The sequence below is a fragment of the Paroedura picta genome, chromosome 3, assembly GCF_049243985.1.
Source record: "Paroedura picta isolate Pp20150507F chromosome 3, Ppicta_v3.0, whole genome shotgun sequence".
Lineage (NCBI taxonomy): Eukaryota > Metazoa > Chordata > Lepidosauria > Squamata > Gekkonidae > Paroedura > Paroedura picta.
The window spans coordinates 27,980,243-28,003,719 of record NC_135371.1 but is presented as its reverse complement, the minus strand read 5'-3'; the positions used below and the strand labels follow the sequence as shown (position 1 = coordinate 28,003,719).

The window sequence follows — 23,477 nt, the reverse complement described above, 5'->3', positions numbered from 1 at the left end:
ATGGTTTTGGGCTTTAATCAGTAACACAAATATAAAATCTACATTGGCTACCATGTTCATTCAAATTTAAAATGTCTCTCAGCTTCTTGCTGCATCAAAACCCATGCAGGGCCCATACATCAGCTCAAAGCAGCTTTACAGAGTCCTCTGTGAATATGTTCTGTGCATGGTAAGATGCAAAAGCTCTGGCTGCTCTCGGTTTTGCTTTGAGCCTTGTGATATGTATTTTGTGGGAAAGAACGCCTTTAAGATCTGTAATCATAGCTGTGAGAATCTCAGTTTTCACTCAAACCATAGGCAATTACAGACTTGGAGATTGTTGAAGAAAGAGTCTGCGGGGATACCAAGTCTGATATCTGATTAGTCTCCTTGCAGTCCTTGCCTGTGTCTGCCCTACTTATGTCATTTGGGTTGGCCTCGATAAAAGGTATTGCATTATTTTGGCTCCCATACCCCCCCCCCTCCATCACCACTTTCACCTCCCTCTGAGTCACTTCTATGGAGTAAACTTCCCATCTCAGAATACAGGAGGGCTCCTGCCTGAGATATAACGTTTGTATTTTATATATTATACCAGAGCCTCTTTTACAAAACTCCCTCCCCCCAACCCAATACCTGCCACATGAGTCTGGTAGGAGTGTTTTAAAAAATGCTGCAGACATTGTCCTTTGACCTTAGCCGGCTGCTTTCCCCCCACCACTTCCAAACAGGCTGCTAAGAGTCGGACAGGGGGAACAAAGACACTTTTGTCACCCTATATGAAACACAAGGGTACAGGATAGGTAGCCAGTTGTCCTGCATTTGCAGGGGCCATTTCAACACTCCACAGAACTCTGCAGAACAGGGTTAAACTCTTCGGAGTCCACTGAAGTCAAGATCACAGGGTCAGAGGCGTGGATACTAATAGGTTCAAGATACGGCTCCCTGCAGCATGACTGGGTGTGTCCCCCCCTCCAGCCCAAAAGGACACTGTCACTTTGCAGAACACAAAAACTAAACAGCAGAGAAGAACTGAACAGAAGAACCTGCCAGCCTGATATACAGCTCTAAGGAGCTCAGCAGAGCTGTGTTTAAAAAAAAAAATGCTCGGACATTACAGTAGAAAGACCCTCTCATTCTATTGAACTCCAGAAGATGTTCCTTAAGCTTTCCAGAAAACAAGGACAGGTCCACAGAACAGCCACAACTTTGCAAAAAGATCCCCCCAAGCAATCTATATCTCGGACTTTACAAGCTCTCCTTTCTGTTTTTTTTTAATGCATCCAGCAAGCCTTTCAGTTGATTATCCATATGAATAAACAGCATTCTCAGCTGCACCGAGTGAAAAAAAATGCTTAAAAAAAAAAGTTAAACCAAGCCAAAGAAGGCGAGAGCAAGGAGGGGTTTGGGGAAGGGCTGCGTGTGGAGAGGAGGGACGGCAGGGGGCTGCGGGGAAGTGGGCGAGGGAAACTCTGCGCTTTAACTCCAATCAATGTGGTAGAGGATTCCTCCCCAGCATTTTCAAGGAAGTCTGAGGCAATTAGTTCAGTCAGTAGACAGCCTGCAGCCAGCCAGTCTGGGCTGTTCCCAATGACTCGCAAGGAATCAAAAAGGAGAGCAGTTAGAATAATTTCCTATGATCGCTGCACTTTGGGCGTCTTTTGAGAACGGGTTTTTTTTTGTCGGTGGCGTTTCCTCGGAGGGTGTGTGGTTTGTGTGCGTGCCTGATTTTTTTTTTCTTTTTCTTTTCGCCCCCTTCTTCTTTTTGGTCGTTTACGTTTCGCCTTTGGGGACTGGAGGTTTTATTTTTTAATTTTACCCGAGTCCACTTCGTCGCGTGCCTGTCGGGGAGAGCGGAGGCGGCCGAGCGATGGGCTTTGAGCTGGACCGGTTCGACGGGGAGGTGGATCCCGACTTCAAATGCAATCTGTGCAACAAAGTTCTGGAGGATCCTCTCACCACCCCTTGCGGTCATGTGTTCTGCGCCGGCTGCGTCCTGCCTTGGGTGGTGCAGCAGGGCAGCTGCCCGGTGAAGTGCCAGCGGATCTCCACCAAGGAGCTCAATCACGTCCTGCCCTTGAAGAGCCTCATCCTCAAGCTGGACATCAAGTGCGACAACCAGGCGCGGGGCTGCGACAAGGTGGTCAAGCTGCAGCACCTGGCCGAGCACGCCGAGATGTGCGACTACTCGCCGGCCCGGTGCCGCCACAAGGGCTGCGCCGAGGTGCTCAACTTGCGCGACGTGGACGCGCACATGCGCGAGAGCTGCGAGGCCCGGCCGGTGGGCATCTGCGAGCAAGGCTGCGGCTTGGTGCTCACCCACCGCGAGCGCCAGGCCGCCTCGCACTGCTGCCTGCAGGCGCTCCAGGCGCACAACGCCGCCCTCCAAGCCCAGCTGGCCGGCCTCGAGAAGGAGCTCAAGAAAGAGGCGCTCCGCGCCGGCAAGAGGGAGAAGTCGCTCCTCTCGCAGCTCTCGGCCGTGCAGCTCGAGCTGCAGATGACAGCGCTGCGCTACCAGAAGAAGTTCACCGAGTACAGCGCCCGCCTCGACTCGCTCAGCCGCAGCCTGGCCGCCTCGTCGCCCGGCAAGGTGAACGGCGCGCCTGGCCGCAGGGGAGCCGAGCGGAGGGGAGGGGAGGGCAATCCGACCCGGGGCGCGCGGGGGGGGGGGGGTCCTTCTGCACGCGCGCCCACTCGGCCCCTCCCTCTCGCCCCCCGGCCCTGGCCTGGCCTCTCTCTCGGCCCCTGCCCAGGCAGCTCAGGCGTTAGCAGAGTCAGCCCTCCGATGGGGTTAGGAGGGAGTCGCTTTCTGTAGGGGCCGCCCCTCAGTCCCCCTTCATCCTCTCTGCGAGGGATGGGACTCCTGTCACTGCAGACTTGTTATGAGGCAGAGGACATGCCTTTCTTTCTTTCTTTCTTTCTTTCTTTCTTTCTTTCTTTCTTTCTTTCTTTCTTTCTTTCTTTCTTTCTTTCTTTCTTTCTTTCCCCTTCCCTTCCCTTCCCTTCCCTTCCCTTCCCTTCCCTTCCCTTCCCTTCCGTGGCTGGTCTCTACAGGACAGACTCTCTCTTTTGGAATTCCCCCCCTCCTCACTCAACTATTTCACTCCTTCACGTGCAGCCTTAAGCCGCAGATTTGGGACAGATGCTCGGGTGAGAGGCAATATCCCTTTGGAACAACAACAAAAAGGAACCGTCTCCCCCCTCCCACACGCACACACACACACACTCCCCTCCATCCAAGTGCCAGACGTTTGGCATCCTCTGGAGAAAGTCTCTGTGTTGTGTGTAGTGAAGGCACTTTGAAAGTGAGGATAAGAAGGCTGAAGTTGGGGAAGGGCACCAGAATTTTGGTTGTCCGGGTTTCCTGCTAAGTGGTCAAGCCTCTCCCTTCCCCCTTTATGTCTCCTTGCGAACTTATTTTCTCTCCCTCCCCATCTCCTGCCTGGTCTCCCTCTCCCCCCTTTGGTTACAGACATGTCTGTCAGCTGCCGCTTCAGCCAGCTGGAGGGCTCTGCATGAAGGGCAAATATTTACAGCTAAGCTGCTCACAACTAACTTGGGAGAAACAGGACCTGCCTTGGGAAGGAGGAGTGCAGAAAGCGGCGGGGGGGAGCAGAGGGAGAAGAATCAAACATAAGAAAACTTTCATCAAATTGCCATGCTCATGGCATTTAGATGTCAAAAACCAAAACAAACACAAATTATTCTGATACCACCAAAGGCAAATGTTGAAGGGATGTTTTGGTTTTTACAGCACATCTATTTTGTACTTTTAAGGGTTTTCTTTGAGCACAAATTCTTCATGGGAATCTTGTTAATGCAGTCCAGTTTCTCAGTTATGACTGTATTTGATTGATTTGATGGGCGTGGGGGCTGAGAGAATAATGTGATCCCTTGTACTGAATTACATAGTTGAGCATTTGGATAAGCACTGAAGGGCTCGTTCTCTTGCTTCAGAATGAACATGGGATGTATTCGTGATTAGTTCATGATGATTTTGCTATGTTAGTTTACTCCAGAATATCCTCTGGATCATTCTTGGAAGGCTGTAACTGCAGAGTCTGAAACGCAGATGGTGTTTATGGAAGAACCCAAGTCACAGTCTCTTTCCCACTTTTTTCTCCCAAAGTTGGATCTTGGATATACCACGAATAGGATTCTCAAGACTCCCATCTGATACTGAGTCATTAGTAATTGACAATTACTAAACAAGATCACTCAGTGCAGTGATCCCTGTCCTGGGAGCTTTCCAAAATGGGCTATTCAGTAACCACAAATCATCTAGAATGGACTGAACAGTGTTTGAGGTCGCTGGAATCAGCCATTAGAGAATGCATGCAAACATGTAATCTGTTCTCTAAAATCTACAATGGCTTCATAGATCGCAACAACACAACAGACCATCACTCATTGCTGTGTACTTGCAGCATCTCTTAGAGCCATGTCTCTTTAAGCAGTTAGATCTTTTCTTCTTTTAAAAACCACTGGAGCAAGAGCTTATGCAACTTTCAGGACATATACACAGTACTTCTTCCAGTTAAGAAGCATTCATTGTAACTAGGCCAAACATGTTGCCCTTAAAGTGGCTGGTTGTTGGGTAAGATGTGATGCCTTCTTTGGGGAGAGCTCACGCAAAAGCCACTTCTTACTGTGCACCTCCCAGTGTTTTGTCCAACTGCACCATCGCTTGGATGATAGTTTTAAACAAGCCCAATGGCTCACTCTTCCTTGGCTAACGGCACGCTCAAAAACTCTTGCTCCATAAGAACTGCTAGCTTGTTCTCAGTTGCACGGATGCCTGTAGCAATGGGTTATGTTCAGAACTTACCTTGGGGAATGAATGGTCAACCACCCTCCTTGCCCTTTCAGTGGCCCACCCATCAAACTAATCTTAACTTGTGATCCTTTCCAACATTCTGTTTAAAAGAACCAGCTTTGCTTTTCTAAGGTCCTGCAGGAAATTTCTCACCCTGTGATCTGTATCTTTAGTTGTGTTGTTCCTTATTAACAAAACGCTCCTAAGACTTGCTGCAGCCGCTTGCTGACACCGTGGAGGGCTGGCTGGAGGCGGATACAACCACCGCAGTGGTCCATTTTTGGTGTGTGCTGTGGGTACACAGTGTGCATGGTGTCATGGGGCACAGCAAGACCTGTGGTGCCTATAAAGGTGTCATGTGCTTGGGTCCTAGCCTCTTTCCCCAGGTTGTTTTGGGGGCGGCACATAAACGATCGGGGCTTACGCGGTGGGGAGGCCAGGGACTCATTTACCAGGTGGCCTGGGAGCAGTCAACTGAGGTTTGCACCCAGTTTGCTCCCCCACATAGGTCGCTTCCCTTAGGGCAGACTTAAGTAGGCAAGGGGACCTGCTCTCCCAGCAGGAAATGTTGCAGATCCCCAGGGTGCCTCTGGGCTCTGGGGGTTGTAGTCTGCTGACTGCTAGGTCAGGCTCCCTTTCCCATGCTGTGCCAACCCCTCCCCCCCCCCCCCCCCGTGGGGAGGTAATAAAGCTGTGGCCTTGTTTATACCCGACATCGGCATGTTGTGTCTTATTCCAGCCCATAATGCTCGCCTGCAAGTCAACTATGCTGGCTAGTCTCACTCTGTCAGTGATGCTGATATGTAATACCATATCTACCAACACTTCTCCCCACTCACCCTGATAATCTTTCTGCATACTGTTGCATCACTGCGGAGTACTGGAATCTTCTTTTAGACTGTTCAGTTGTGACTGAAACACGAAGCCAAGCACTTCAGTGAATTTGGTGCTAGAGTTCTACTGCTTTGCAAGTGTCTTATGTGCCAGTGCTGAGATCCAATGTAAGAATACCTTATAGATCTCCTGTGCAGTCTTGTATGAGCCAAGAGATGGTTCAGAATGAGTTCCAGGCAAACTCTGCACTTGTTGGTTGTAGCCAGATTGTAGCAAGTTTACTTGTGGTGGCCCCCTTTAACTGCTTACACAACACTAGATGGAACTGATGTGTATGGAGGTGTTGATTCTTCACACTGGAGTCAAGCATTATATTTTCCATCTGAATTTCCATTCCTTCTTCAATTGATCCCCATGTCTGGATGTATGTTGGAGAAAGAGATGCTTGAAAGTGCCTTCGTTGTCTGCAAATGGGGTACTTGAAATTTTTGAAGTTCAGTTCTGGAATTCACAGTTGTTAGGGAAGCATGTCTTCATGAGAGTCCAGACATCGAATGATCTCATCACTGAACCATGTAATGTCTGAATCAGTGTTGGGTGTTCATGGCTTGGCTACAGCATTATTATATTACCCTCCTAAATGCCTGAGCTGCTGTTCAAGAAGAATCTCTGGTAGTGTCCACAGTATGTGGTGCGCATAGCAATGTTTTCTATCAGATTTATGGACACAGCTGGTTAACTTGACTGTTTGTGTGTTCAGCCTGTCCACAAAAAGGTTGTTATTAAGTTTGTAGAAAAAAGGGAGCGTGTAATCTGCAGAAAGCCAAAAGGTGTCATGTCACCACAAAACTGTGGCGTAGCGCTCAATCAATTACATGTCTTTCATAGAGTTTTGGGCAACTTTCCAATCTTAACAGTTTTAGCCTGGCCAATGCCAAAAGGAAGTGCAATTAGAAAACATATGACTTTGTGTTCTGAAGGGCAGCAAAAGGAAGATCGTGTCAGTGTAGGCATCCTTCTGCCACATGGCTTGCTGCACTGGTTTGGGGGCTGCATGGCTGGCTTCCAGAATTTTGATCCTGGGATTATTTAATCAGACAACGATGTCAACATAATTACGTACAGCAAAGGGCAGAAGAAGCATGAAAGTGGCAGGGTATGCACAGTAGGCTCAGGAGTTTTTAGATCCCAAAGATCCTGATTGGGCATAATGCATAATTTGAAACAGTGTTGTTCGTTTTTCCTTCCCTGTTTAATCCTTGTCTAAATGTGATCCCCTGGGTTATCTTTTATTGTGGTTAGGGCTGTTCCTTTAAAAAAAAAAAACACACACACACATCATGGTAAGCTGGAATTGCTCAGTCAGTGTCAAAAATATCATTTGCACAATTGATCCATACAGTATTAATAACTTACACCATTTCTTGAATATACATCCCATGATGGAATATGGGGGTATCCAAGATGCTCCAAGCTTTAGATAAATGGGGTTTTATTTGCCAGTATGTTACAAGACTAGAAACATTGGGGCTTAAGGGATAGTTTTTATAAACAGAGAAATCTCCATTTTGCTTCATCTGATAATATCTTTTGAAAGTCAAATGCCTGTAGATTTGATGCTGTGCACCTCTGTAGTTCCTGCTCGCATCTCCTATGGGTTGCTGCTCAAGGCAAAGGGAGCAAGGTCATTCCACTGTGCTCCGCATCAGCTGTGATTGCAATCTATAAAAAGTTGTCTTTCAGCCTCTTATGGTTGACTATAATTAGGTGGTTCTGTAGTACCTGTAACAAGTTGAGTGTTACCAGCAGCTTGTTATTATCTCATAACTAGGTCATACCACATTGCTGAGCCCATTGTAGAGCAAACATGCACCTGTGTTGGCATAAGGCCTGTGATACTAGTGCCATACTATACATCAAAATGTTCTGACAGCTTTGCAGTCGTTGCATTTCCCCCTGGCTGGCGATACAGGCTCATAGAACAGAGCTACAGGTACTAATTAGCCAGTAGTGTCTGTCTGCTGTTTCCAGTACTGTCCTCAGTGTTCTGCTTTTTTCCTTTCTATCACAGTTATTGTCATGGGATAGTGAAAGTGTCTTGAGTGGGATGAGAGAAATTTGATGAATAAGTTTTCTGGCATCCATGAGCAGCTGGTAAGGAGAATGTGGTGCAAGAACAGGGACCTCTAGATTGGATCGGAGATTGATCAGTGAATCATATAGAAGGGCAAAATTCTTTGCATGAATTCCTCAGTTGAATGCATACTGCTCTTTATAACTTTGCTGTATTATCTAGGCATGGGCAATAAGCCTAGAATTCCCAAACCAATTAGGGTGACACACTTCTATAGCAGTATAATTTACCTTTAACACACAGTTAAATTGGTGGCTTAGCCACTGACCTGAAAACTTTGTGTGTGCTTTTGTTTTTTCATGACAGATACCAATGGCTGCCTAGTCAGTCATCCCCTATATACTGGGAATTTAAAATATCCACTATGCACATACACAGTGTGGAATGAGCTCATACCCACTAGCTGCATTTCCCATTGCCTGTGGACTCAGCTGAACATCTGTGCAGAGTCCTGTGTTCAGTTGTAACTCTGTTTTTTCCTGATCACATGGAATATTTACAATTTACATGCACAGGGGTAGTCTGTGCATACATTCCCCTGAATATATAGACAAGACGTTGGAGATGGGACCAGTAGACACTGGGGATGGGATTCTGCTCCCTATTGAACATCTGGAAAACCTCTAATAGGTATGATCTCTCAAGTCTTTTGAGAATCCCTGTACCACTCTGTTCTGATCAGTTTGGTTGGGAATTGATTTTTTGCATTATTACCAGAGAACTGAGAACCTTTCAGTGATGGGAATGAAATACAAGAGGTAATTTAGGGCTCCAAAATACTCCACAGGGAGGTGAAGCAATTTGCAGAATTATGTTTAAGAGCTTTATTCAGCTATGGGAATATGGCATGCCAAACTTGTAGAATCAAATGATTTGAGCTGGGTGAGGTTAGCCAGGACATTCGCAAGACACTACTTCTTATTTTGAAAGTGGTTGCAATTATTGGCATAAAAGCAGTTTATTTAGAACCAAGAACAGTTGCTTCTATAAGTAGATATGAAGATCTAAAAACACTGTAGGAAGAACATGTTGTTAGATCTTTACATTTTCATGCATAGTGTATAGTAATATCACCCTGTTTTCCCTCATAACGCTACTTGGTTAAGATTTAACAAATGATCAGTTATATGAACCCATTACAAGATAGCAGGATTCCCTCCCACCCAGTATTCTTCAGAATGTTATTGCAGAGGACGTATTAACAAACTTCACCAAAGTCTTTCACCATTTTCCAATTCTTTAAAAAACAACACCTAACTAATCCATTCTGCATGGCCAGTCACTTGTGGGGATGCCTCTAGGTTTAGAGGGAGATGGATGAAGCCTAGTGATAGGTTCTCTGTTAATTACTCTCAGCATTCCACTGTTGGGATTGCATCTGTCCATTAGTCTCTAACCTTGACATTTTTATTTCCTTTACTATGTTTCTTCCCCAGAGCTAGAGCCAAACCAATGATAACCTTGTAAACCTAGCTTGTTATTTTTGTAAGATCCTTTCAAACATTGTCATTATGCAGTGGACTAATTCATGGCCTACCTTCAGTGTATACATGTGGACTTGTAATTCCCATTTCATTGTGTCTGAGGAAATGTGCTACGCATACAGTAGCTTATTCCTGAATAAAATTTGTTTTTTGCTACTGGACTTAAACTTTGTTCTAGTGCTTCAGACCAACATGGCTAACTACCTGAATCTAGTCAATGCATTTTGACCCCCCCCCCGACCCTTCACCCAAATTAATAGCAGTTACTGAGATCCTTTTTCAGGCTTTAATTAGAGTGGTCATCCTGAATGCAATCTAGTAATGGTATCTTGATTGACCCAATTCTATTTTTATTCTTCTATAGAACACAGCTGAGAAATAGAGAAGGTAGCTTTTGTGACAATAACATTCTTGTGTTTCCAATTTTGAACTTATTAGACCTTAAAAGTGGTCTCCCAGGATAGGATGTTTTTGCCTTGAAATATTATCTTATGTCTCGTCTTGGGGATTTCCGGGAAAATAGCTTTAATTCCCCCCCCCCCCCCCCGGTCATTGTTGTCCTTTCAGAAGAGTTGAACATTCACCAAGCCAGTTAATGCAAGCAGAATGTATAAGAACTAAGCACCCCTAGGGACTGGATTTGGACATCTTCAGTACTGTGCATGAAAGAAACGAACATGCGTAGAAATGAAACTTGTTGAAATCAGTGTGACTGGCTTCTAAGTAAATATGTTTAAGTTGACACCTAAGAATTACACTTTGATTCACCACCACATAGCATTTGTTGTACAACTGTTGTACAATTTACAAGTTAATTGGAATCTCTAGAACTGTGTTATTTGTCCTAGTTGATTTAAGCTCTGGACTTTTTTTTCTTTCAGAGGACTGACAGGAGAATATATGACCAAGTCAGAATATACCAGATACTAATAAAGGTTGACTGACAACTTCAAATTGACATAGAGAAAAAGGGTAGGGTGGGGTGAACAAGCTTTAAACATGTGCATTGCAGTATTAGGCAGCAGTTGTAACTTATGTCATTAATGAGGTATGAGAAACAGATGTGTAAAATAGCTTCCTCAAGTTTCAGTGTTTTCAACTTTTTGAGGTGACAGATAAAAAGTTGTTGACTTGTAGCAATGATTGTGTTCAGAATTTGCCTATAATGACAAACTTTCCAGATCCAGGTATTAGTTTATTAGTACAGTGTTGCTTTACTAACACACGACTGAAGTTGGAATTTTAATATGAGTGTTGTGATAATCATCAAAATCTACACTTGTGTGGCTGTTGACTAGAAAAACTGAAAGTACACACACATATTAAACTGCACCCAGACATCATCTACACACTCCAGTTTGCTTGTGGTCATCATGAGCCAGGAAAGTCTCACTCTCTCCCATCTCTTCTCCTGGACTCAGAGCCAGGAATGACAACCTCCTGTTATGAAGGAAACCGCAATTTGTTTGACATCCAGATTAACCACTTGTGCATATTTCAGTTGGTGTCTTGTCTACAAACATGATGTGGTATTCTAAATCAGGATTAAACCTAGTTTTAAATGGTGGTTTCTTTCACACCGAGAAATGTAAAGGCCCAGTCAGCTTCTGGGCCCATTCCTATTGTAACCAGACTAGAGTTTGTTAAGTTTGACGGCAGCCTATAGCAGTACTGAGGACAGTATTCCAAAAAGCCACATACACTCTCTGTATTGGATGACAGCGTTTGATTTTGCCTTTCTCCCTATTTATTTTGTTTTCATAGAGTGCGATGGAGAAACAAGCACCTAGCCAATGTTTACTGTTTTTAAATCCTAAGTAGGTAGCTTCCTCTTGCTGTTAGTTGGATGATGTATGACTTCCTCCAAGTATCCAAATAGTTGAAATTTACAAGCCATCTGTGGCTTGTTCCAAAGCCTACTGAGTTAGATGGAAACGTTTCCCATGATTTCAATAGGCTTTTTGATCAGGCTGTTATTTCTTCAGTCCATATTATGAATAATAGATATATTTTTAAAGAATTTAACCCCTGGGCTGCTCTGGGCAACCCCAATCCTTGCTTGAGGAGATGAGAGAGCACAGGCAGAAACGGAGGTGGAAATGTTTAAGGTGCTCTCGGGAGCCGAAAAGAAAGGTTACTTATTCATATGATGATATATTAGTCACGGCTTTATATCGGCTATGATTTTCACAATTATTTAAGGCAAAGCTGAAGCAAAACTAAGATGTGAGAAGGGGAGAAATAATACATGCAGGGAGATTTTTTTTTTTTTAAGCCATGTGAAACAGGAACTGGGAAGGCGATGGAACCAGATGTTTATGATAGAGTTGTGCCCCCTCCAAAGGAAGCTGATTTTTGATTACATCAGTTTTATTTGATGGAAAAAACAAGAGGGGAGCCTCAGAGTTTCTGGGCTGCATGGGTTTATGTTACCTCCTTCAGAAGGACTAGGCTTAAATTCATCTTTGCATTGCTCTGCTTTGCTAATGTAACTTTATTAAAGTCTGTGAACTTTTACATGGAAGTAGAGAGACTCAGAAGTCAATCAGTTGTTTTATTTTCTGCTGTTGTTTGTGGGAAATTAAAAAGCACTAGGAATCCTCGGGCTCTCAAGGGAAATAAAAGCTCTGCCACTTAATGAATTGGATCAATGGCTCATCTAGCATGGTAATGTCAACCATGAGTGGAGTGTGTCTTGAACTCTGCTCTCTAGGGTCTCAAGTAGAAGTTGTTCCCAGCCCTGCTACCTGATACCCTATTAAGTGGAGATGGCAAGAGCTCCAACTTGAATCCCCATACATTCAAAGCATGCATCCGCCTTCTGAGCTGTGGCCTCTCTTTTTGAGCAGTGGGAAAGGATGTTTTATCAACAGATGGCAATCCTATATTTAGGCACTAGCTCAGCAGTGGGAGCCATGGTCTCATTGTTGTGGTGCATGTTATTATATACCGTTTTACTAGTTATATAGTCATGAAGGAGCCTTTTCTCATGGGTTTTCTAAAAGATATATTAATTTCTGAAACCACGGGACAAGAAGATTTCAGTTGACAAATGCTTCCAGAATATATATCAATATTTCGTGGGCCAGAAACAACAACAAAAAGGTGGCTTTTCATACATGGACAGAATTCTGTTACTGGCCCAGGGCTATCCTAAACAGATTTACATGATCCTAAGTCCAGATTCTTCCCTGGCAGCATGTGGTTGGGGACCTCTGAAGCAGTGAAATCTTAGGCCCTGGCTTCTGCCCCACCTCTGGGTATGCTGACTGGCCCTGATATGAATATAACTCTTTCTAGCTTTCTTTAATGACATCTTTGGTACTTTTTGTCTGTTGTTCCTTTTTGTGGTCTTCTTGAAGCCTTTCCTTTAACACATGCAGACCTTTAGCAAGATGACTGCTGAACAGAAGATGTAAACAGTGAGCCATAAGTGGCAGGACTATAAATGTTTGTGGAAGACCTGACCATGTTATCTATGAACTTTAATCTGTGGTATATTATCTAGAGGTTTAACTTGTGGTTTCTTTTTCCCCAGTGAGCTGGTCTGTTGTCATTATTTCATTAGGAGTGCTACCAGGAAAGGTGGCACATGATAAAACACCACAGTATTTCCTTAAATAAAGTGCAGTGGTCACACACATAACTTCAGAAGAGTTCAGAAGACAATTGCTTCCACTGAGGCATGAGTGAAATCAGCAGCTCTTATTACAAACCATGGAATATTATCCATCCAGGAGCAATTAGAATTTCAAGTTGATAAAAGCTAATGACAGCTTTGCCTGAAAATGAGCTGATCAGTTTGATCTGGTGTTACTCAAGGGTCTTGAACTTTTCAGAAAACTTAATCCTCAAGAAATGTTCATTGACATCTGTGAGCAAAATACATTTGCGTGTTGGGAGTGTGCTTACTGACAGTGCTGCTATCAAATATTAGTTTTCATCACTATTAAGCAGAAGCTGTCCTAAATTTACCAAAGGCTTTACAGTTGACTTTCTTTGCTCATTTTAGGGTGAAGAAACTAAAGCACTCACACTTGTCCTTCATCGTGATTCTGGATCTCTTGGATTTAATATAATCGGTGGACGACCATGTATGGTATGTTAATCATTAAAGTATGTTTGTCTTGCCTGTTAGTGACAGTGTAAGGCCCCTTATGCACGCACCATGATGCCCATGTTGGCGGCAGCAGCGCTTCGAGAATAATAACTGATAACACTCGCTTCCGCCGCCAGCGTAGGCACCTTCCTGCCCAGGGCTACGGAAGGCCTGAGTTAAGCAAACGCGGGATCTTCCGTAGCTTCCTGGGTGAGCCAGGGCTGCGGCGGGCCGGTGCTGTGAATAATTCCAAGCATCCACCGCATGCCCCTGAAGGCTCCGCGGAGCCCCGGAGCTGGCCGAGGCAACCCCCTGCCTCCACCTGGGCATGTGGAGGGGGCCTGCCCCCCTCCCCCCTGGGCCATCCAAACCTCCCTCCCCCCCGCCACTCTGGCTTACCTCCTGGCCCCGGCGTTCAGCACACGCGCTATGCCAGGGCAGCCCAGCATGCTCCGCCCCCGTGCATACACAGAAATCAGCGGGGCAGGCACGGCGGCAGAGCGCAGTAGCTGCCGCCATTCAAAAAAGGCCTAAGAGACATTTTGAAAGAAGGACATATCAGTAATTAGAGATGAAAGTTTTGTTTCACAAAAAGTTTTTCCATGCACAAATTACATGGACTATCTTCACTGAGCAAATGCTCCTTTCTTTTGTCTTCTGAAGCATTAGCCCTGTTCCTCAAACGGGGATTCTTTGATATATTTGATATAGGCAGATGGTATATCACAGGGGTCCCCAATCTTTTTCAGTCTGTGAGCATCTTTGGAATTCTGACACAGCTGCAAAACGGCTGCCATACATGACTGCCACAAAAGGTGGATTCAGCCGTGAGATCGATGCCTTCAGTCACACAGTGGAAATTCTTGTGCTGTGGTGGTAGATGCTCCCATAACAGTAATGGTTTTTTGTTTTTTTTAATCGCCCATTACATCTCCAAAGGCCAGTTCGAAGCCCTATTAGGTAAGAGCCCCACCTGGCTCTACCCGCTTAAAGAAAAAGAAGAAGAGTTAATTCTTATATGCTGCTTTTTCTTTACCAGAAGGAGTGTCAAAGCGGCTTACAGTCGCCTTCCCATTCCTCTCCCCACAACAGACACCCTGTGAGGGAGGTGAGGCTGAGAGAGCCCTGATATCACTGCTCTGTCAGAACAGTTTTATTAGTGCCGTGGCAAGCCCAAGGTCACCCAGCTGGCTGCACGTGGGGGGGTGCAGAATCGAACCCGGCATGCCAGATTAGAAGTCCACACTCCTAACCACTACACCAAACTGGCTCTTAAAAAAAAAAACATTTGGCAGGTTCCAAGGTTTGCTGGCATCATGTTTGGGTCCTCTGGTATATCATTTCTTGCAAGTTTTACCTTCTATTGCTTGTTCTGGAAATATAGCTCTTTCAGAATAAGATTATTCAACTGCAGCTAAAAGTAAACAATTGGCACTTTGTTCTACCTTTAAGGGTTGGAAAATATATACAATTATTAAGCGCTAGCATCAGATATTTAGAAGTTAGCACTGCCTTTGTTACAGTCCAGCGGGAAGGAAAAAAGTAAATATTTTGGGGCACTGAGATGAATATTAGTTAGAGATATGGGGACCAGATATTTCAGCCTTTTCTGTCTTTGTTTAACAAGACGATAGGCAGCTTAATGTTTAAATTATGCACTTTACTATTTCAGCTGAGTTTTTATTTTATACAATATGTGAGTTTTGTATAAATCAAAAATGGGGGGAAATTGGTTCATATTTATTGATTGGCTTTACTCTATCTTAACAAAATGAGCAGATTTCTTCTAATAATAAGAAAGGAAAAGAATTAATTTTGGAATAATGGGGTATTTTTTAGTACATTTAAGAAGTGTACCAGTCTTGTTGACTGCTGCACTTTAATTAAGTAATTTTCTTGTAATTAGCAACATTTTAATGGCATTGTGGTGGAATCTCTCAAATGCTGTTAACATTTCCTGGAAATGATTGCTCAGTGAACAAAAGCAGCTTTGTCTCATTCTCCAGTGTTTTAAAAGATGAGATTGGGGTGGGGAATCTTCACTGAAACACAAATGTATTTTTTGTGCTATATTCTTATGCTTTGAAGTGTTACAGATTAGTCTGGTTCTGCACAATCTAATGAAAGAATGGATTGTTCAAAATCCTTAGAAAATTAGCCGTAATTAACAATAACTATGTAAAGCAAGTACAATTGCCATCCCTAGATGTTGAAGACTTCTTGAATAAACCTCTTCCACCAAAAAGGGGGGCTTAAATATACTAACAGTGAAATAGATTGTTGAGCCTCTTGTGGTGCAGAGTGGTAAGGCAGCAGACATGCAGTCTGAAGCTCTGTCCATGAGGCTGGGAGTTAACGGTAATGACTGCCCATGAGGCTGGGGGGTAAACGGTAATGACTGGGGAAGGCACTGGCAAACCACCCTGTACTAGAGGGCGTCACCCCAAGGGTCAGACATGACCCTGTGCTTGCACAGGGGACACCTTTACCTTTATACAATACTAGGGCTGAGCATAATATTACCCTGGTTCTCTGCCTTACAAATATAAGTTTTTTAATGTCTGACCCAAAGACCTCTGTTGTCTTTCTGGCTGTTTGCAACTATTGGTGTGACAGTATTTATCCCTTCCGGGATTATTTCCTTGTTGTTCTCCCCCTTATAATTCATGCTTCCTCCAGTATTCCCAACTAGTCAGAGGTCATGCACTGGCTTTGATGGCATTTGGATTTGGCTGTGTTTCAGTGGCACTGAGTTCAGTTACAGTGCGGAGAGCAGCTATTATCTGGGTCACATGTAGGTTGCTCGCCAGCCAGGAGTCACTCTAACCATCCAACATTTCTGCAGTTTCTCACTTCACTTTTCAACCAGCCACCAGTTGCTGGAAGGGGAGCTCCTTTTAATGCAGACAAAGATTTTCATTTATTGGGGAATCCATTCAGCTCAAACCTATAAATTCATCTGGTACTGAAGCAGCCCTGCAGCATTTATTCAAAGGGCTGAGACGGCAAAGGATTGTGTCAGAAAATTTGGAGGTGCTGGATTGACTGTTATCTTTCTAATGTTTTTCTGGTGGTCGGTGTCAATAACCAGGGTGACTCCATGTAGAGCTTATTATATCAGGTCTCTTCTGCCTAGGAAAGGCTGTAGTGGGCTAACCAGTCAAAACTGGTAAAAGGCACTGCCGGCCATAGCTACCACCTACCTCTCCAGAAGTAGGCCTGGTTTCAGGAGCACCTCCAAACTATAGACCTGTTCCATCAAGGGAAATTTAATCCCATCGAGAATGAGTGACAATTTAAGTCCTGATGAGGGTTTTTGCTCAGCAGTAGCATTTCTGTTTTCTGCCTCCAAAACTGCCTTCAGGCATCAGTTTAGGTTTTCTATAAGCTCCTTGTGATAAGCAGAAGTATGAGATAGAGCTGAGTGTCCCCCACTAATTGGTGACAGATCAGCCCAGACCTCTGTGTGACTCCACTTGGGGACAAGATGAAGCTTTGCAGGGCCCCAGAGGCCAAAAGCCTGAGCAGCATTCTCCCAGTACCGCCTTCTGAAACCTACCTGCCAGGTATTAAAGCAGGGGGAATCCCCCAGGGGCTGAGTAGGGGCATGTGATTCTTATCTTACTACAGATGCTAATTTTCTGCCTCAATCATTCCTCCCTACTTTAATCTATCTAATTGTGCTTTGCTTTGTACCTCTCCATTCTGACTTCTTTCTTTGCAACACCCCTCCCACCTTTAGATTGGAATATAAGGCCATATGGATCTCCATTCCTACTTGTATATAAGTAAGGAGCTTGACTCTAAAAACCTCACACTCTCCCCCCCTCCCAATCTTGTTGCTCTCTAAGGTGCTACTGGACTTGAATCTAGCTGTTCTGCTGTAGACCACACCTGCCCTCTGAAACAGATGAAGAGTACGACCTCCTCAGTTATTACCTGAGCCAGGCCCATGGTTGACATAGATGCCATCAAGTCCTCATCCATTGCTGACAAAATAGTGAAGTTGCCAATGGCTTGGATTCCTCAACACTACCCTTGGCACCCCCTCTATCAGACAGGGAGACTGTAAGATAGCAGGATGGGTGGTATGCCTGCAGAATCACAATCATGTCTCTCAATCCGAACATGAGGTACACATCCTCAATACTTGAAGGGTCCTGAATAGGGAACTGTTTTAGGGGGTGGACTCTTGATATGCTACAGCAACACCACCTCCCTGCCTTCCAGACCTGTGCTGATATAGCACAAAGTGACCTGGGGGGACACAGGCGGGAGAGGCGAACCCTTTCCCCAACCAAATGTCAACGATACAGTAATACTAGTTGAAATCTCCAACGTGAAGATGGAATACCCGTTACATTTTCTTTTCCTAATCTTCTGGTTCTCTTCCAAAATGCAGGGACACATATTCCTTGCAGAGAGATTCATGTCCTGTTGCTGCAAGTCATGCCTCTACATCCTGACTTCTTTCATCAGGAAGAGATCAGTGACTTGCCCCTTCACCACCTTCAACTGATACCCAACTTGTGGGGATGTTTCCTCTTGTTCTGTTTTCTCTGAATCAAACAATGTGGTCTCTAGAAGGATGACAAGTTAAATACTGGCCTGTTTGCGGCTGCTTATATTGTTTACCAGTAGAAAGGTTTGCATCTCCATGGCTGTGGTCTGCATTGTACTTAAACATCCATTTGGCATCCAGTGTTTAACTTGTGAGCAGTGCCATGACATCAACATGTTTCTGTCTTTTCTAGTGTTTACATTCTCCTCCCCCCCTCTCTTTTCTTTTTTTTAAAGGACAATCAAGATGGCTCATCTAGTGAAGGAATTTTTGTCTCTAAAATAGCTGACAGTGGGCCTGCTGCCAAAGAAGGGGGACTGCAGATTCATGACAGGATTATTGAAGTAAGAACACTTTGTCTGATCTCTTTTTAATAGGCAGAGTTCCATCTCTGATCTTTTGTACGAGAAGACGAGTTTATAAGACAAGTCTTGTTTAGGAGATATAATGTACATCGCCGACTTGGGAGCATTGTGGCACGAGGGGTGGAGGATTGAAGATGAGGGCAGCTAAAATATGCTTGACTTGCTTCAATGCTGACCTTCCTGGCTTTAGGTATAGTTCTTATCTATATATAGAAACCAGATTATGGAAGGTATGTGCTTGTCCTGGCATTTTGAGGAGTTAGCATCTACTTGGTATGCTGCAGTTATTTCTTTCTGAAGCTGCTGGAGATGTGCAAGTTATTTAGTTAAAACCATATGTGTATTCAAGTATCTGTTGTGAAAACTGTGACTTTTATTTAGCTGGGTTCCTAAGGCATCTTTTAAAAAGAGGGCTAACATTTTTTGAACAGATGATAAAGGATAGAACCCTCTCTGAGCAAGCTTTCATGCAGTTTGTGATGAGCCTTACTGAGTAATTCCTTGGAGGGTTACTGTGTATTTTCAGTCCATATAGCCTAGAGTCGTTCCCAGGTTCCTAGAAGTTTTCACTACATGAAAATGTAGAGCCTGTTGTAAAGGTCTTTTTTAATTGTTTAAGAAAATGTTTGATTTATGAAATGGAAAGCAGTTAATGCCACATCACATTCCCCTGTTAGCTATATTTGAATGTGTCCATTTGTTATAATTATTGCAAAAGTGGGAAAGTTAGGGAAGCCTATTGTTCAAATAAGATAAGTGATGCTTTTGTTGCCAAAGATAGCAAGGAACAGCCAGTTTCTCCAAGTAATGGAATTCCTTTGCTCTTATGTTTTGCAAATGAGCAATAAACAGCTGTTAAGGATTTTCTGTTGGCTAAGGACAGCATGGATTTGCTATTTTCTGCATTGGTGTACAGTACATTGCATTCACAGTTTTTTCATAAGCATAGAAAATATTAAGGACAACAGTTTGTGCAAAAAAGGACTTCTATTGATACAAATATGTAGCTGGAGTAGATTTAAAAACTGTTTTAGTTGCTTTATAGGTTTACAGATTTATGAAGCAAAACGTCAGTGAAAAAGATCTAATTAGAAGGCATTCATGCATTCTCTCCTGTGTAAACTATATAGAACTGAAAGATTTGTAATGGTTTTAATATACCTTCCCTCTTCTCAAATACTATGTACAAGATTGCTGAAAGGAAAATTTAAAGGAGTCCTGAGCCCGTTCTGCACACATTGGTTAATCCACTTTCAGTGCATAGGAAAATCCAGCTGCAAAAGCTCATTGAAAGTGCATTATCCAACATGTGTAGAATGGGTCCTGGTCACTCTGGGTACACTCACCCAGGGTGAGGTGGGGAGGTGAGTAAGGCCCTGAGGTATGTGGCTATTGAGGGTGAGTGTGCCTTTGGTCCAATCAGCAATAGGAAATGTTACCTTGCAGGGGATACTGATTGCTTCAATAAGGACACTGGCTACATTCTTATGGCATGAGTATTGGCCACAGCCTTTATTCCAAACTGGGCATGGATCTGTCCCGCCTGTGATCATTCGAACACAAGGCCCCACACTGTCCCACTGGCAAGCCAACATGGAATGTGTGCCCCAATGGCCTGCTGCCCAATGGGAGGTGTCTCCCAGGAGGGACCCCACTGGGCGTCTGCCTCTGATGGGGTCTCCTACCACCCGGAAATGCCAGCCTTCAGTCAGCCCCTTAAGGGGGCAACCCTAAACTGAGGGGCCAGTGCAAAAGCTTGGCCCCTCTCCATAAAAGATCTGCCCCATACTTCCATTCTGCTGACTGTGACAAAGAAATAACCATTAACAGTTTCAACCTTTTATACAACATAACTCAGATACCCAACAATATGAAGGTAGTGTTGGGGTTTTGTCCTTGGACACTGGGAGGGGAAGAGGCCAAGCCAAATGTCTCCTAACGGATGCTCCTGCTTGGCCCCTCCCACTCTGCGGCGTTGGGACACACAATGCTGCCCAAGGAACGCCAGGGCTGGGAGTTCACTCCCACCAGCCAGGTCCCTTCGACGCTTTCTCCCTGCATAGCAACTACCCCCTCGGTAAGTCTCAGGGGAAATTTCTTAGCTGTACACACTGCCTGCCAAGAGGACACATTAAGGAGGAAATGCTGTGCCAAATGACATTGTTAAATGATTACATCTCTGGCTGTTACCTGTGTAGTCTTGGTAAGCAGGGTATGTAGGATCTCGTAGTGCTTGGCCAGGGATTACTGTGGAACACAATGAGTATGTCAATGGTGATAGCTCTCTTATATGAACATTGGCTATCGTGTGAGTAGTCTCAGTTCACCCGTGTTCTCTCCAGAGCAATTGCTCACAATTAAGTGCAACTGTCTCAGTTGCAGACAAAGTCTCTCCAGTTGCATAAAGGCAGGAGTAAAAGTTCCCCAAATAACTTCCCACCAATTAAGTACAAGTAGACCTGAGGGACTCACATGCTTACATTATCCTCAGAGGTGGATCCATTGGGAGAAGAAGCTGTCACATGAAAATGGCAGTACAGGTATACGTTGCCTTTCAAAGAGGCAGAATGGAAAATAAACATTTTGAATCCAGTAGGTGACATTTAGCTGTGGGCCAGAGATGACCAAATATACTGCGACTGAGCTCACATTGTTAAATTATGCTCCCAGGGTAGAAAGGAAATGCCTCCATAAAGTAAAGTCAGAGTAGACTTGCTGCTTTATTCACAGCATGTGAAGGTTTCATCAGGCATCTTCCCTGATGTGCAAGTAATCAGTATTTTGCGGAAAACTCATAGGACTTATTCAGTGCAACGACTTTTAAATATGATCATGACTTTCACCCAAAGCAGGCATCTGATAGCCAGACAGTGTGTGTACAGGCAGCAATGTGTGAGAGAATAGTAGACCTAGGAAAAATAAGCTAGTCATTTTATTGGCATTATCACTGATTTCCTGTGTGTGTCCAGCCTGCACAAATCTCTAGGCTTCAAAGGCTCACGATGCCTGGAGAAGTTATCTTCAGCGCATTGAGATAGCCTTAGTAGGAAGCAGGGGTTGTAACAGTTGAACGTTTGAACTGTGTTTTATCTCTCTAATGTCCAAACACATTAGCGTAGCTGAACTCCTTCGCACCATCCAATCCAGCCTCAGGTCTGAGGGTGTAGATCCCTTTCAAAGGTGACCTTGTGCAGTTGAGAAGAATGTGATGCTAACAAATAATAAATGTTAACTGTTGCGATTAATCAAAGGACAAACGGATCATCCTCCGAGAAATGGAAATATATCTCTTTTGCTTTTATTGATATGGTTCCCAGTTTTATCACGCTGACTTAAAGTAACTGAACCACAAGATGGGGTGCAATCCAGTCCATCTGACACCACAATATTTGCTCATTTGGATTCCACTAAATGAATGGCAGCCTTAAATCTGCAGTGCTCAGTGTGCGATGATTATAATCTGTGGTTATGTGTATGGATTTTATGGTGGCTTTGTGTATAATAATGCTGTTTAAATATAGGTGATAGCATTTTTTAAAATCAGCAGGCATTATAAGGTTGGTCCTGCAGTTTGCAAAAAGAACAAGGTGAATAAAACTAAACAGTTGACCTCTAAGTTCTGATTTGTTTATTTGACATGTGGCACACTTTTCTCTCCATTGGCCCCTCTATTGGGATGTCCAAGCACTGCATGTCAAAGCAGGTCTCCATATCATTATAATCCTTTGAAGTCTCTCCCTGCCCCAAATTCTGCCCTCAAAGTCTCCAGGTATTTCTTAATACAGAACAACCCTATTTTTAGCATAATCATGGGTGATCTCCACTCAGCTTGGTGTTAAACTTCATGAGCTATTTGAGCATCACTGAAACATAGGCCAAGTCTTGGATACTACTCAGAGTTGAGGCCCAGCCAAATAAACCAGAAGATGTTTTCTAAGGCTCCAGGGAGCTGTGGTTATACCCAGAAAGGTATAGCACTCTGTTCTGTCTCTTGTGTGAAAGATACTTTTTGTATCATCGTCATCGTCATCCTCTTGCTAGAACTGTCAAGAAATTATAGATTTTGTGTGTTAAGGAGAGGGAGATATAACGGAAAATATCTCCAAAACTGTTCTAGTGTTATGGGATATCTAGTAGGAAAACTTCTCAGCTTTGTCAAGTAAGCTCAGGTTTCTCAGCTGTATTTCCCCAGTGCTCTAAAGCAGTGGTCCCCAACCTTTTTCTGGCTGGGGACCGGTGGGGCAACTGCCTCGCCCACGCAGCGCGCACGCACGGGTGCACACGCGCAGTGCGCACGCGCAGTGCGCATGTGCAGCCAAAATCGCACATGCGTGAAAGTGCCGCGCATGTGCGATTTTGGCCACGCATGGCGCATGTGCGGCCGGTCCGCGCATGTGTGATGCGCGGCGTGGCCCTGATTCCCTCTCCCTCTCTCCCGCAGTAAGTAGCTTCCCAGGCCACAAGCTTGCGGCCCAGGGAAGTTTTTTACTGCGGGGGGGGCGGGGAGAGGGAACCGCGGCCCGGTGCCCTGGGACCGCAGGTTGGGGACCACTGCTCTAACGCGGGGTCCCCAACCTTACTGAACCAGTGGACAGCTTCAGAATTCTGACGCAGTGTGGAGGGCATAACCACAAAATGGCCTCCCTGGGAAGGAGAACAACACCAGTAATTTTACAAATATATTGTGAAAGAGGAGCATGTGAGAGACAAAAACCAACATTGTGGTGTCAGCTGGCACTGAAGTTATGTCAATTTAATTTGCACAGCTAATCAGATCTCCAGTGGCCAATCAGAAGCCCTGCTGGGCAGGAGCCCCCGCCTCCTCCCCCACACTTTCTGAAAACATTTGATAGGCACCAGGTGCCCATGGGCACCACATTTGGAAGCCCTACTCTGGAGTTTCCTGTGTCTGTCCACTTCTAAAAATAATCTCTTGGGGACATTTGCTTCCTTCTATCTAACTCCCCTTAGTATCTACAACTTTGACAAAGTTTGAGAAAAGTAAAGGCACATTCAGAGCTGAATAAGAACTTGTGTTGGAAATAATGTTTGATTCATAATACATCTGGGCATTCTAAATGAGGAAATTTCATATTTAGATCCAAGTTACTGGAAACTCTAGCAACATCATTGGTGATAGAAAAGAGAATGATATAGAAATGATAATGTGTTTCTAATGACAGCCAGTTTATAGTTCTCATATGT

General features: G+C 44.4%; 1 protein-coding gene across 5 annotated transcripts in view; it reads left to right on the top strand.

The window, feature by feature from the left end:
- The first annotated feature begins 1,472 nt into the window (after window positions 1-1,472).
- Window positions 1,473-23,477, top strand: part of PDZRN3 (PDZ domain containing ring finger 3) — a 225,558-nt gene continuing 203,553 nt past the window's right edge. The window contains exons 1-3 of one of the 5 annotated variants that reach the window (XM_077325196.1): window positions 1,474-2,569; window positions 13,260-13,346; window positions 18,144-18,251. In XM_077325196.1, coding sequence (XP_077181311.1) covers window positions 1,850-2,569; window positions 13,260-13,346; window positions 18,144-18,251 — 915 coding nt within the window. In that variant the 5' untranslated portion in view covers window positions 1,474-1,849. Of the gene's footprint in view, window positions 2,570-8,603; window positions 8,646-13,259; window positions 13,347-18,143; window positions 18,252-23,477 lie in introns of those variants that run through there. The other 4 variants (XM_077325200.1, XM_077325198.1, XM_077325197.1 and 1 more) reach the window with 4 other exon arrangements.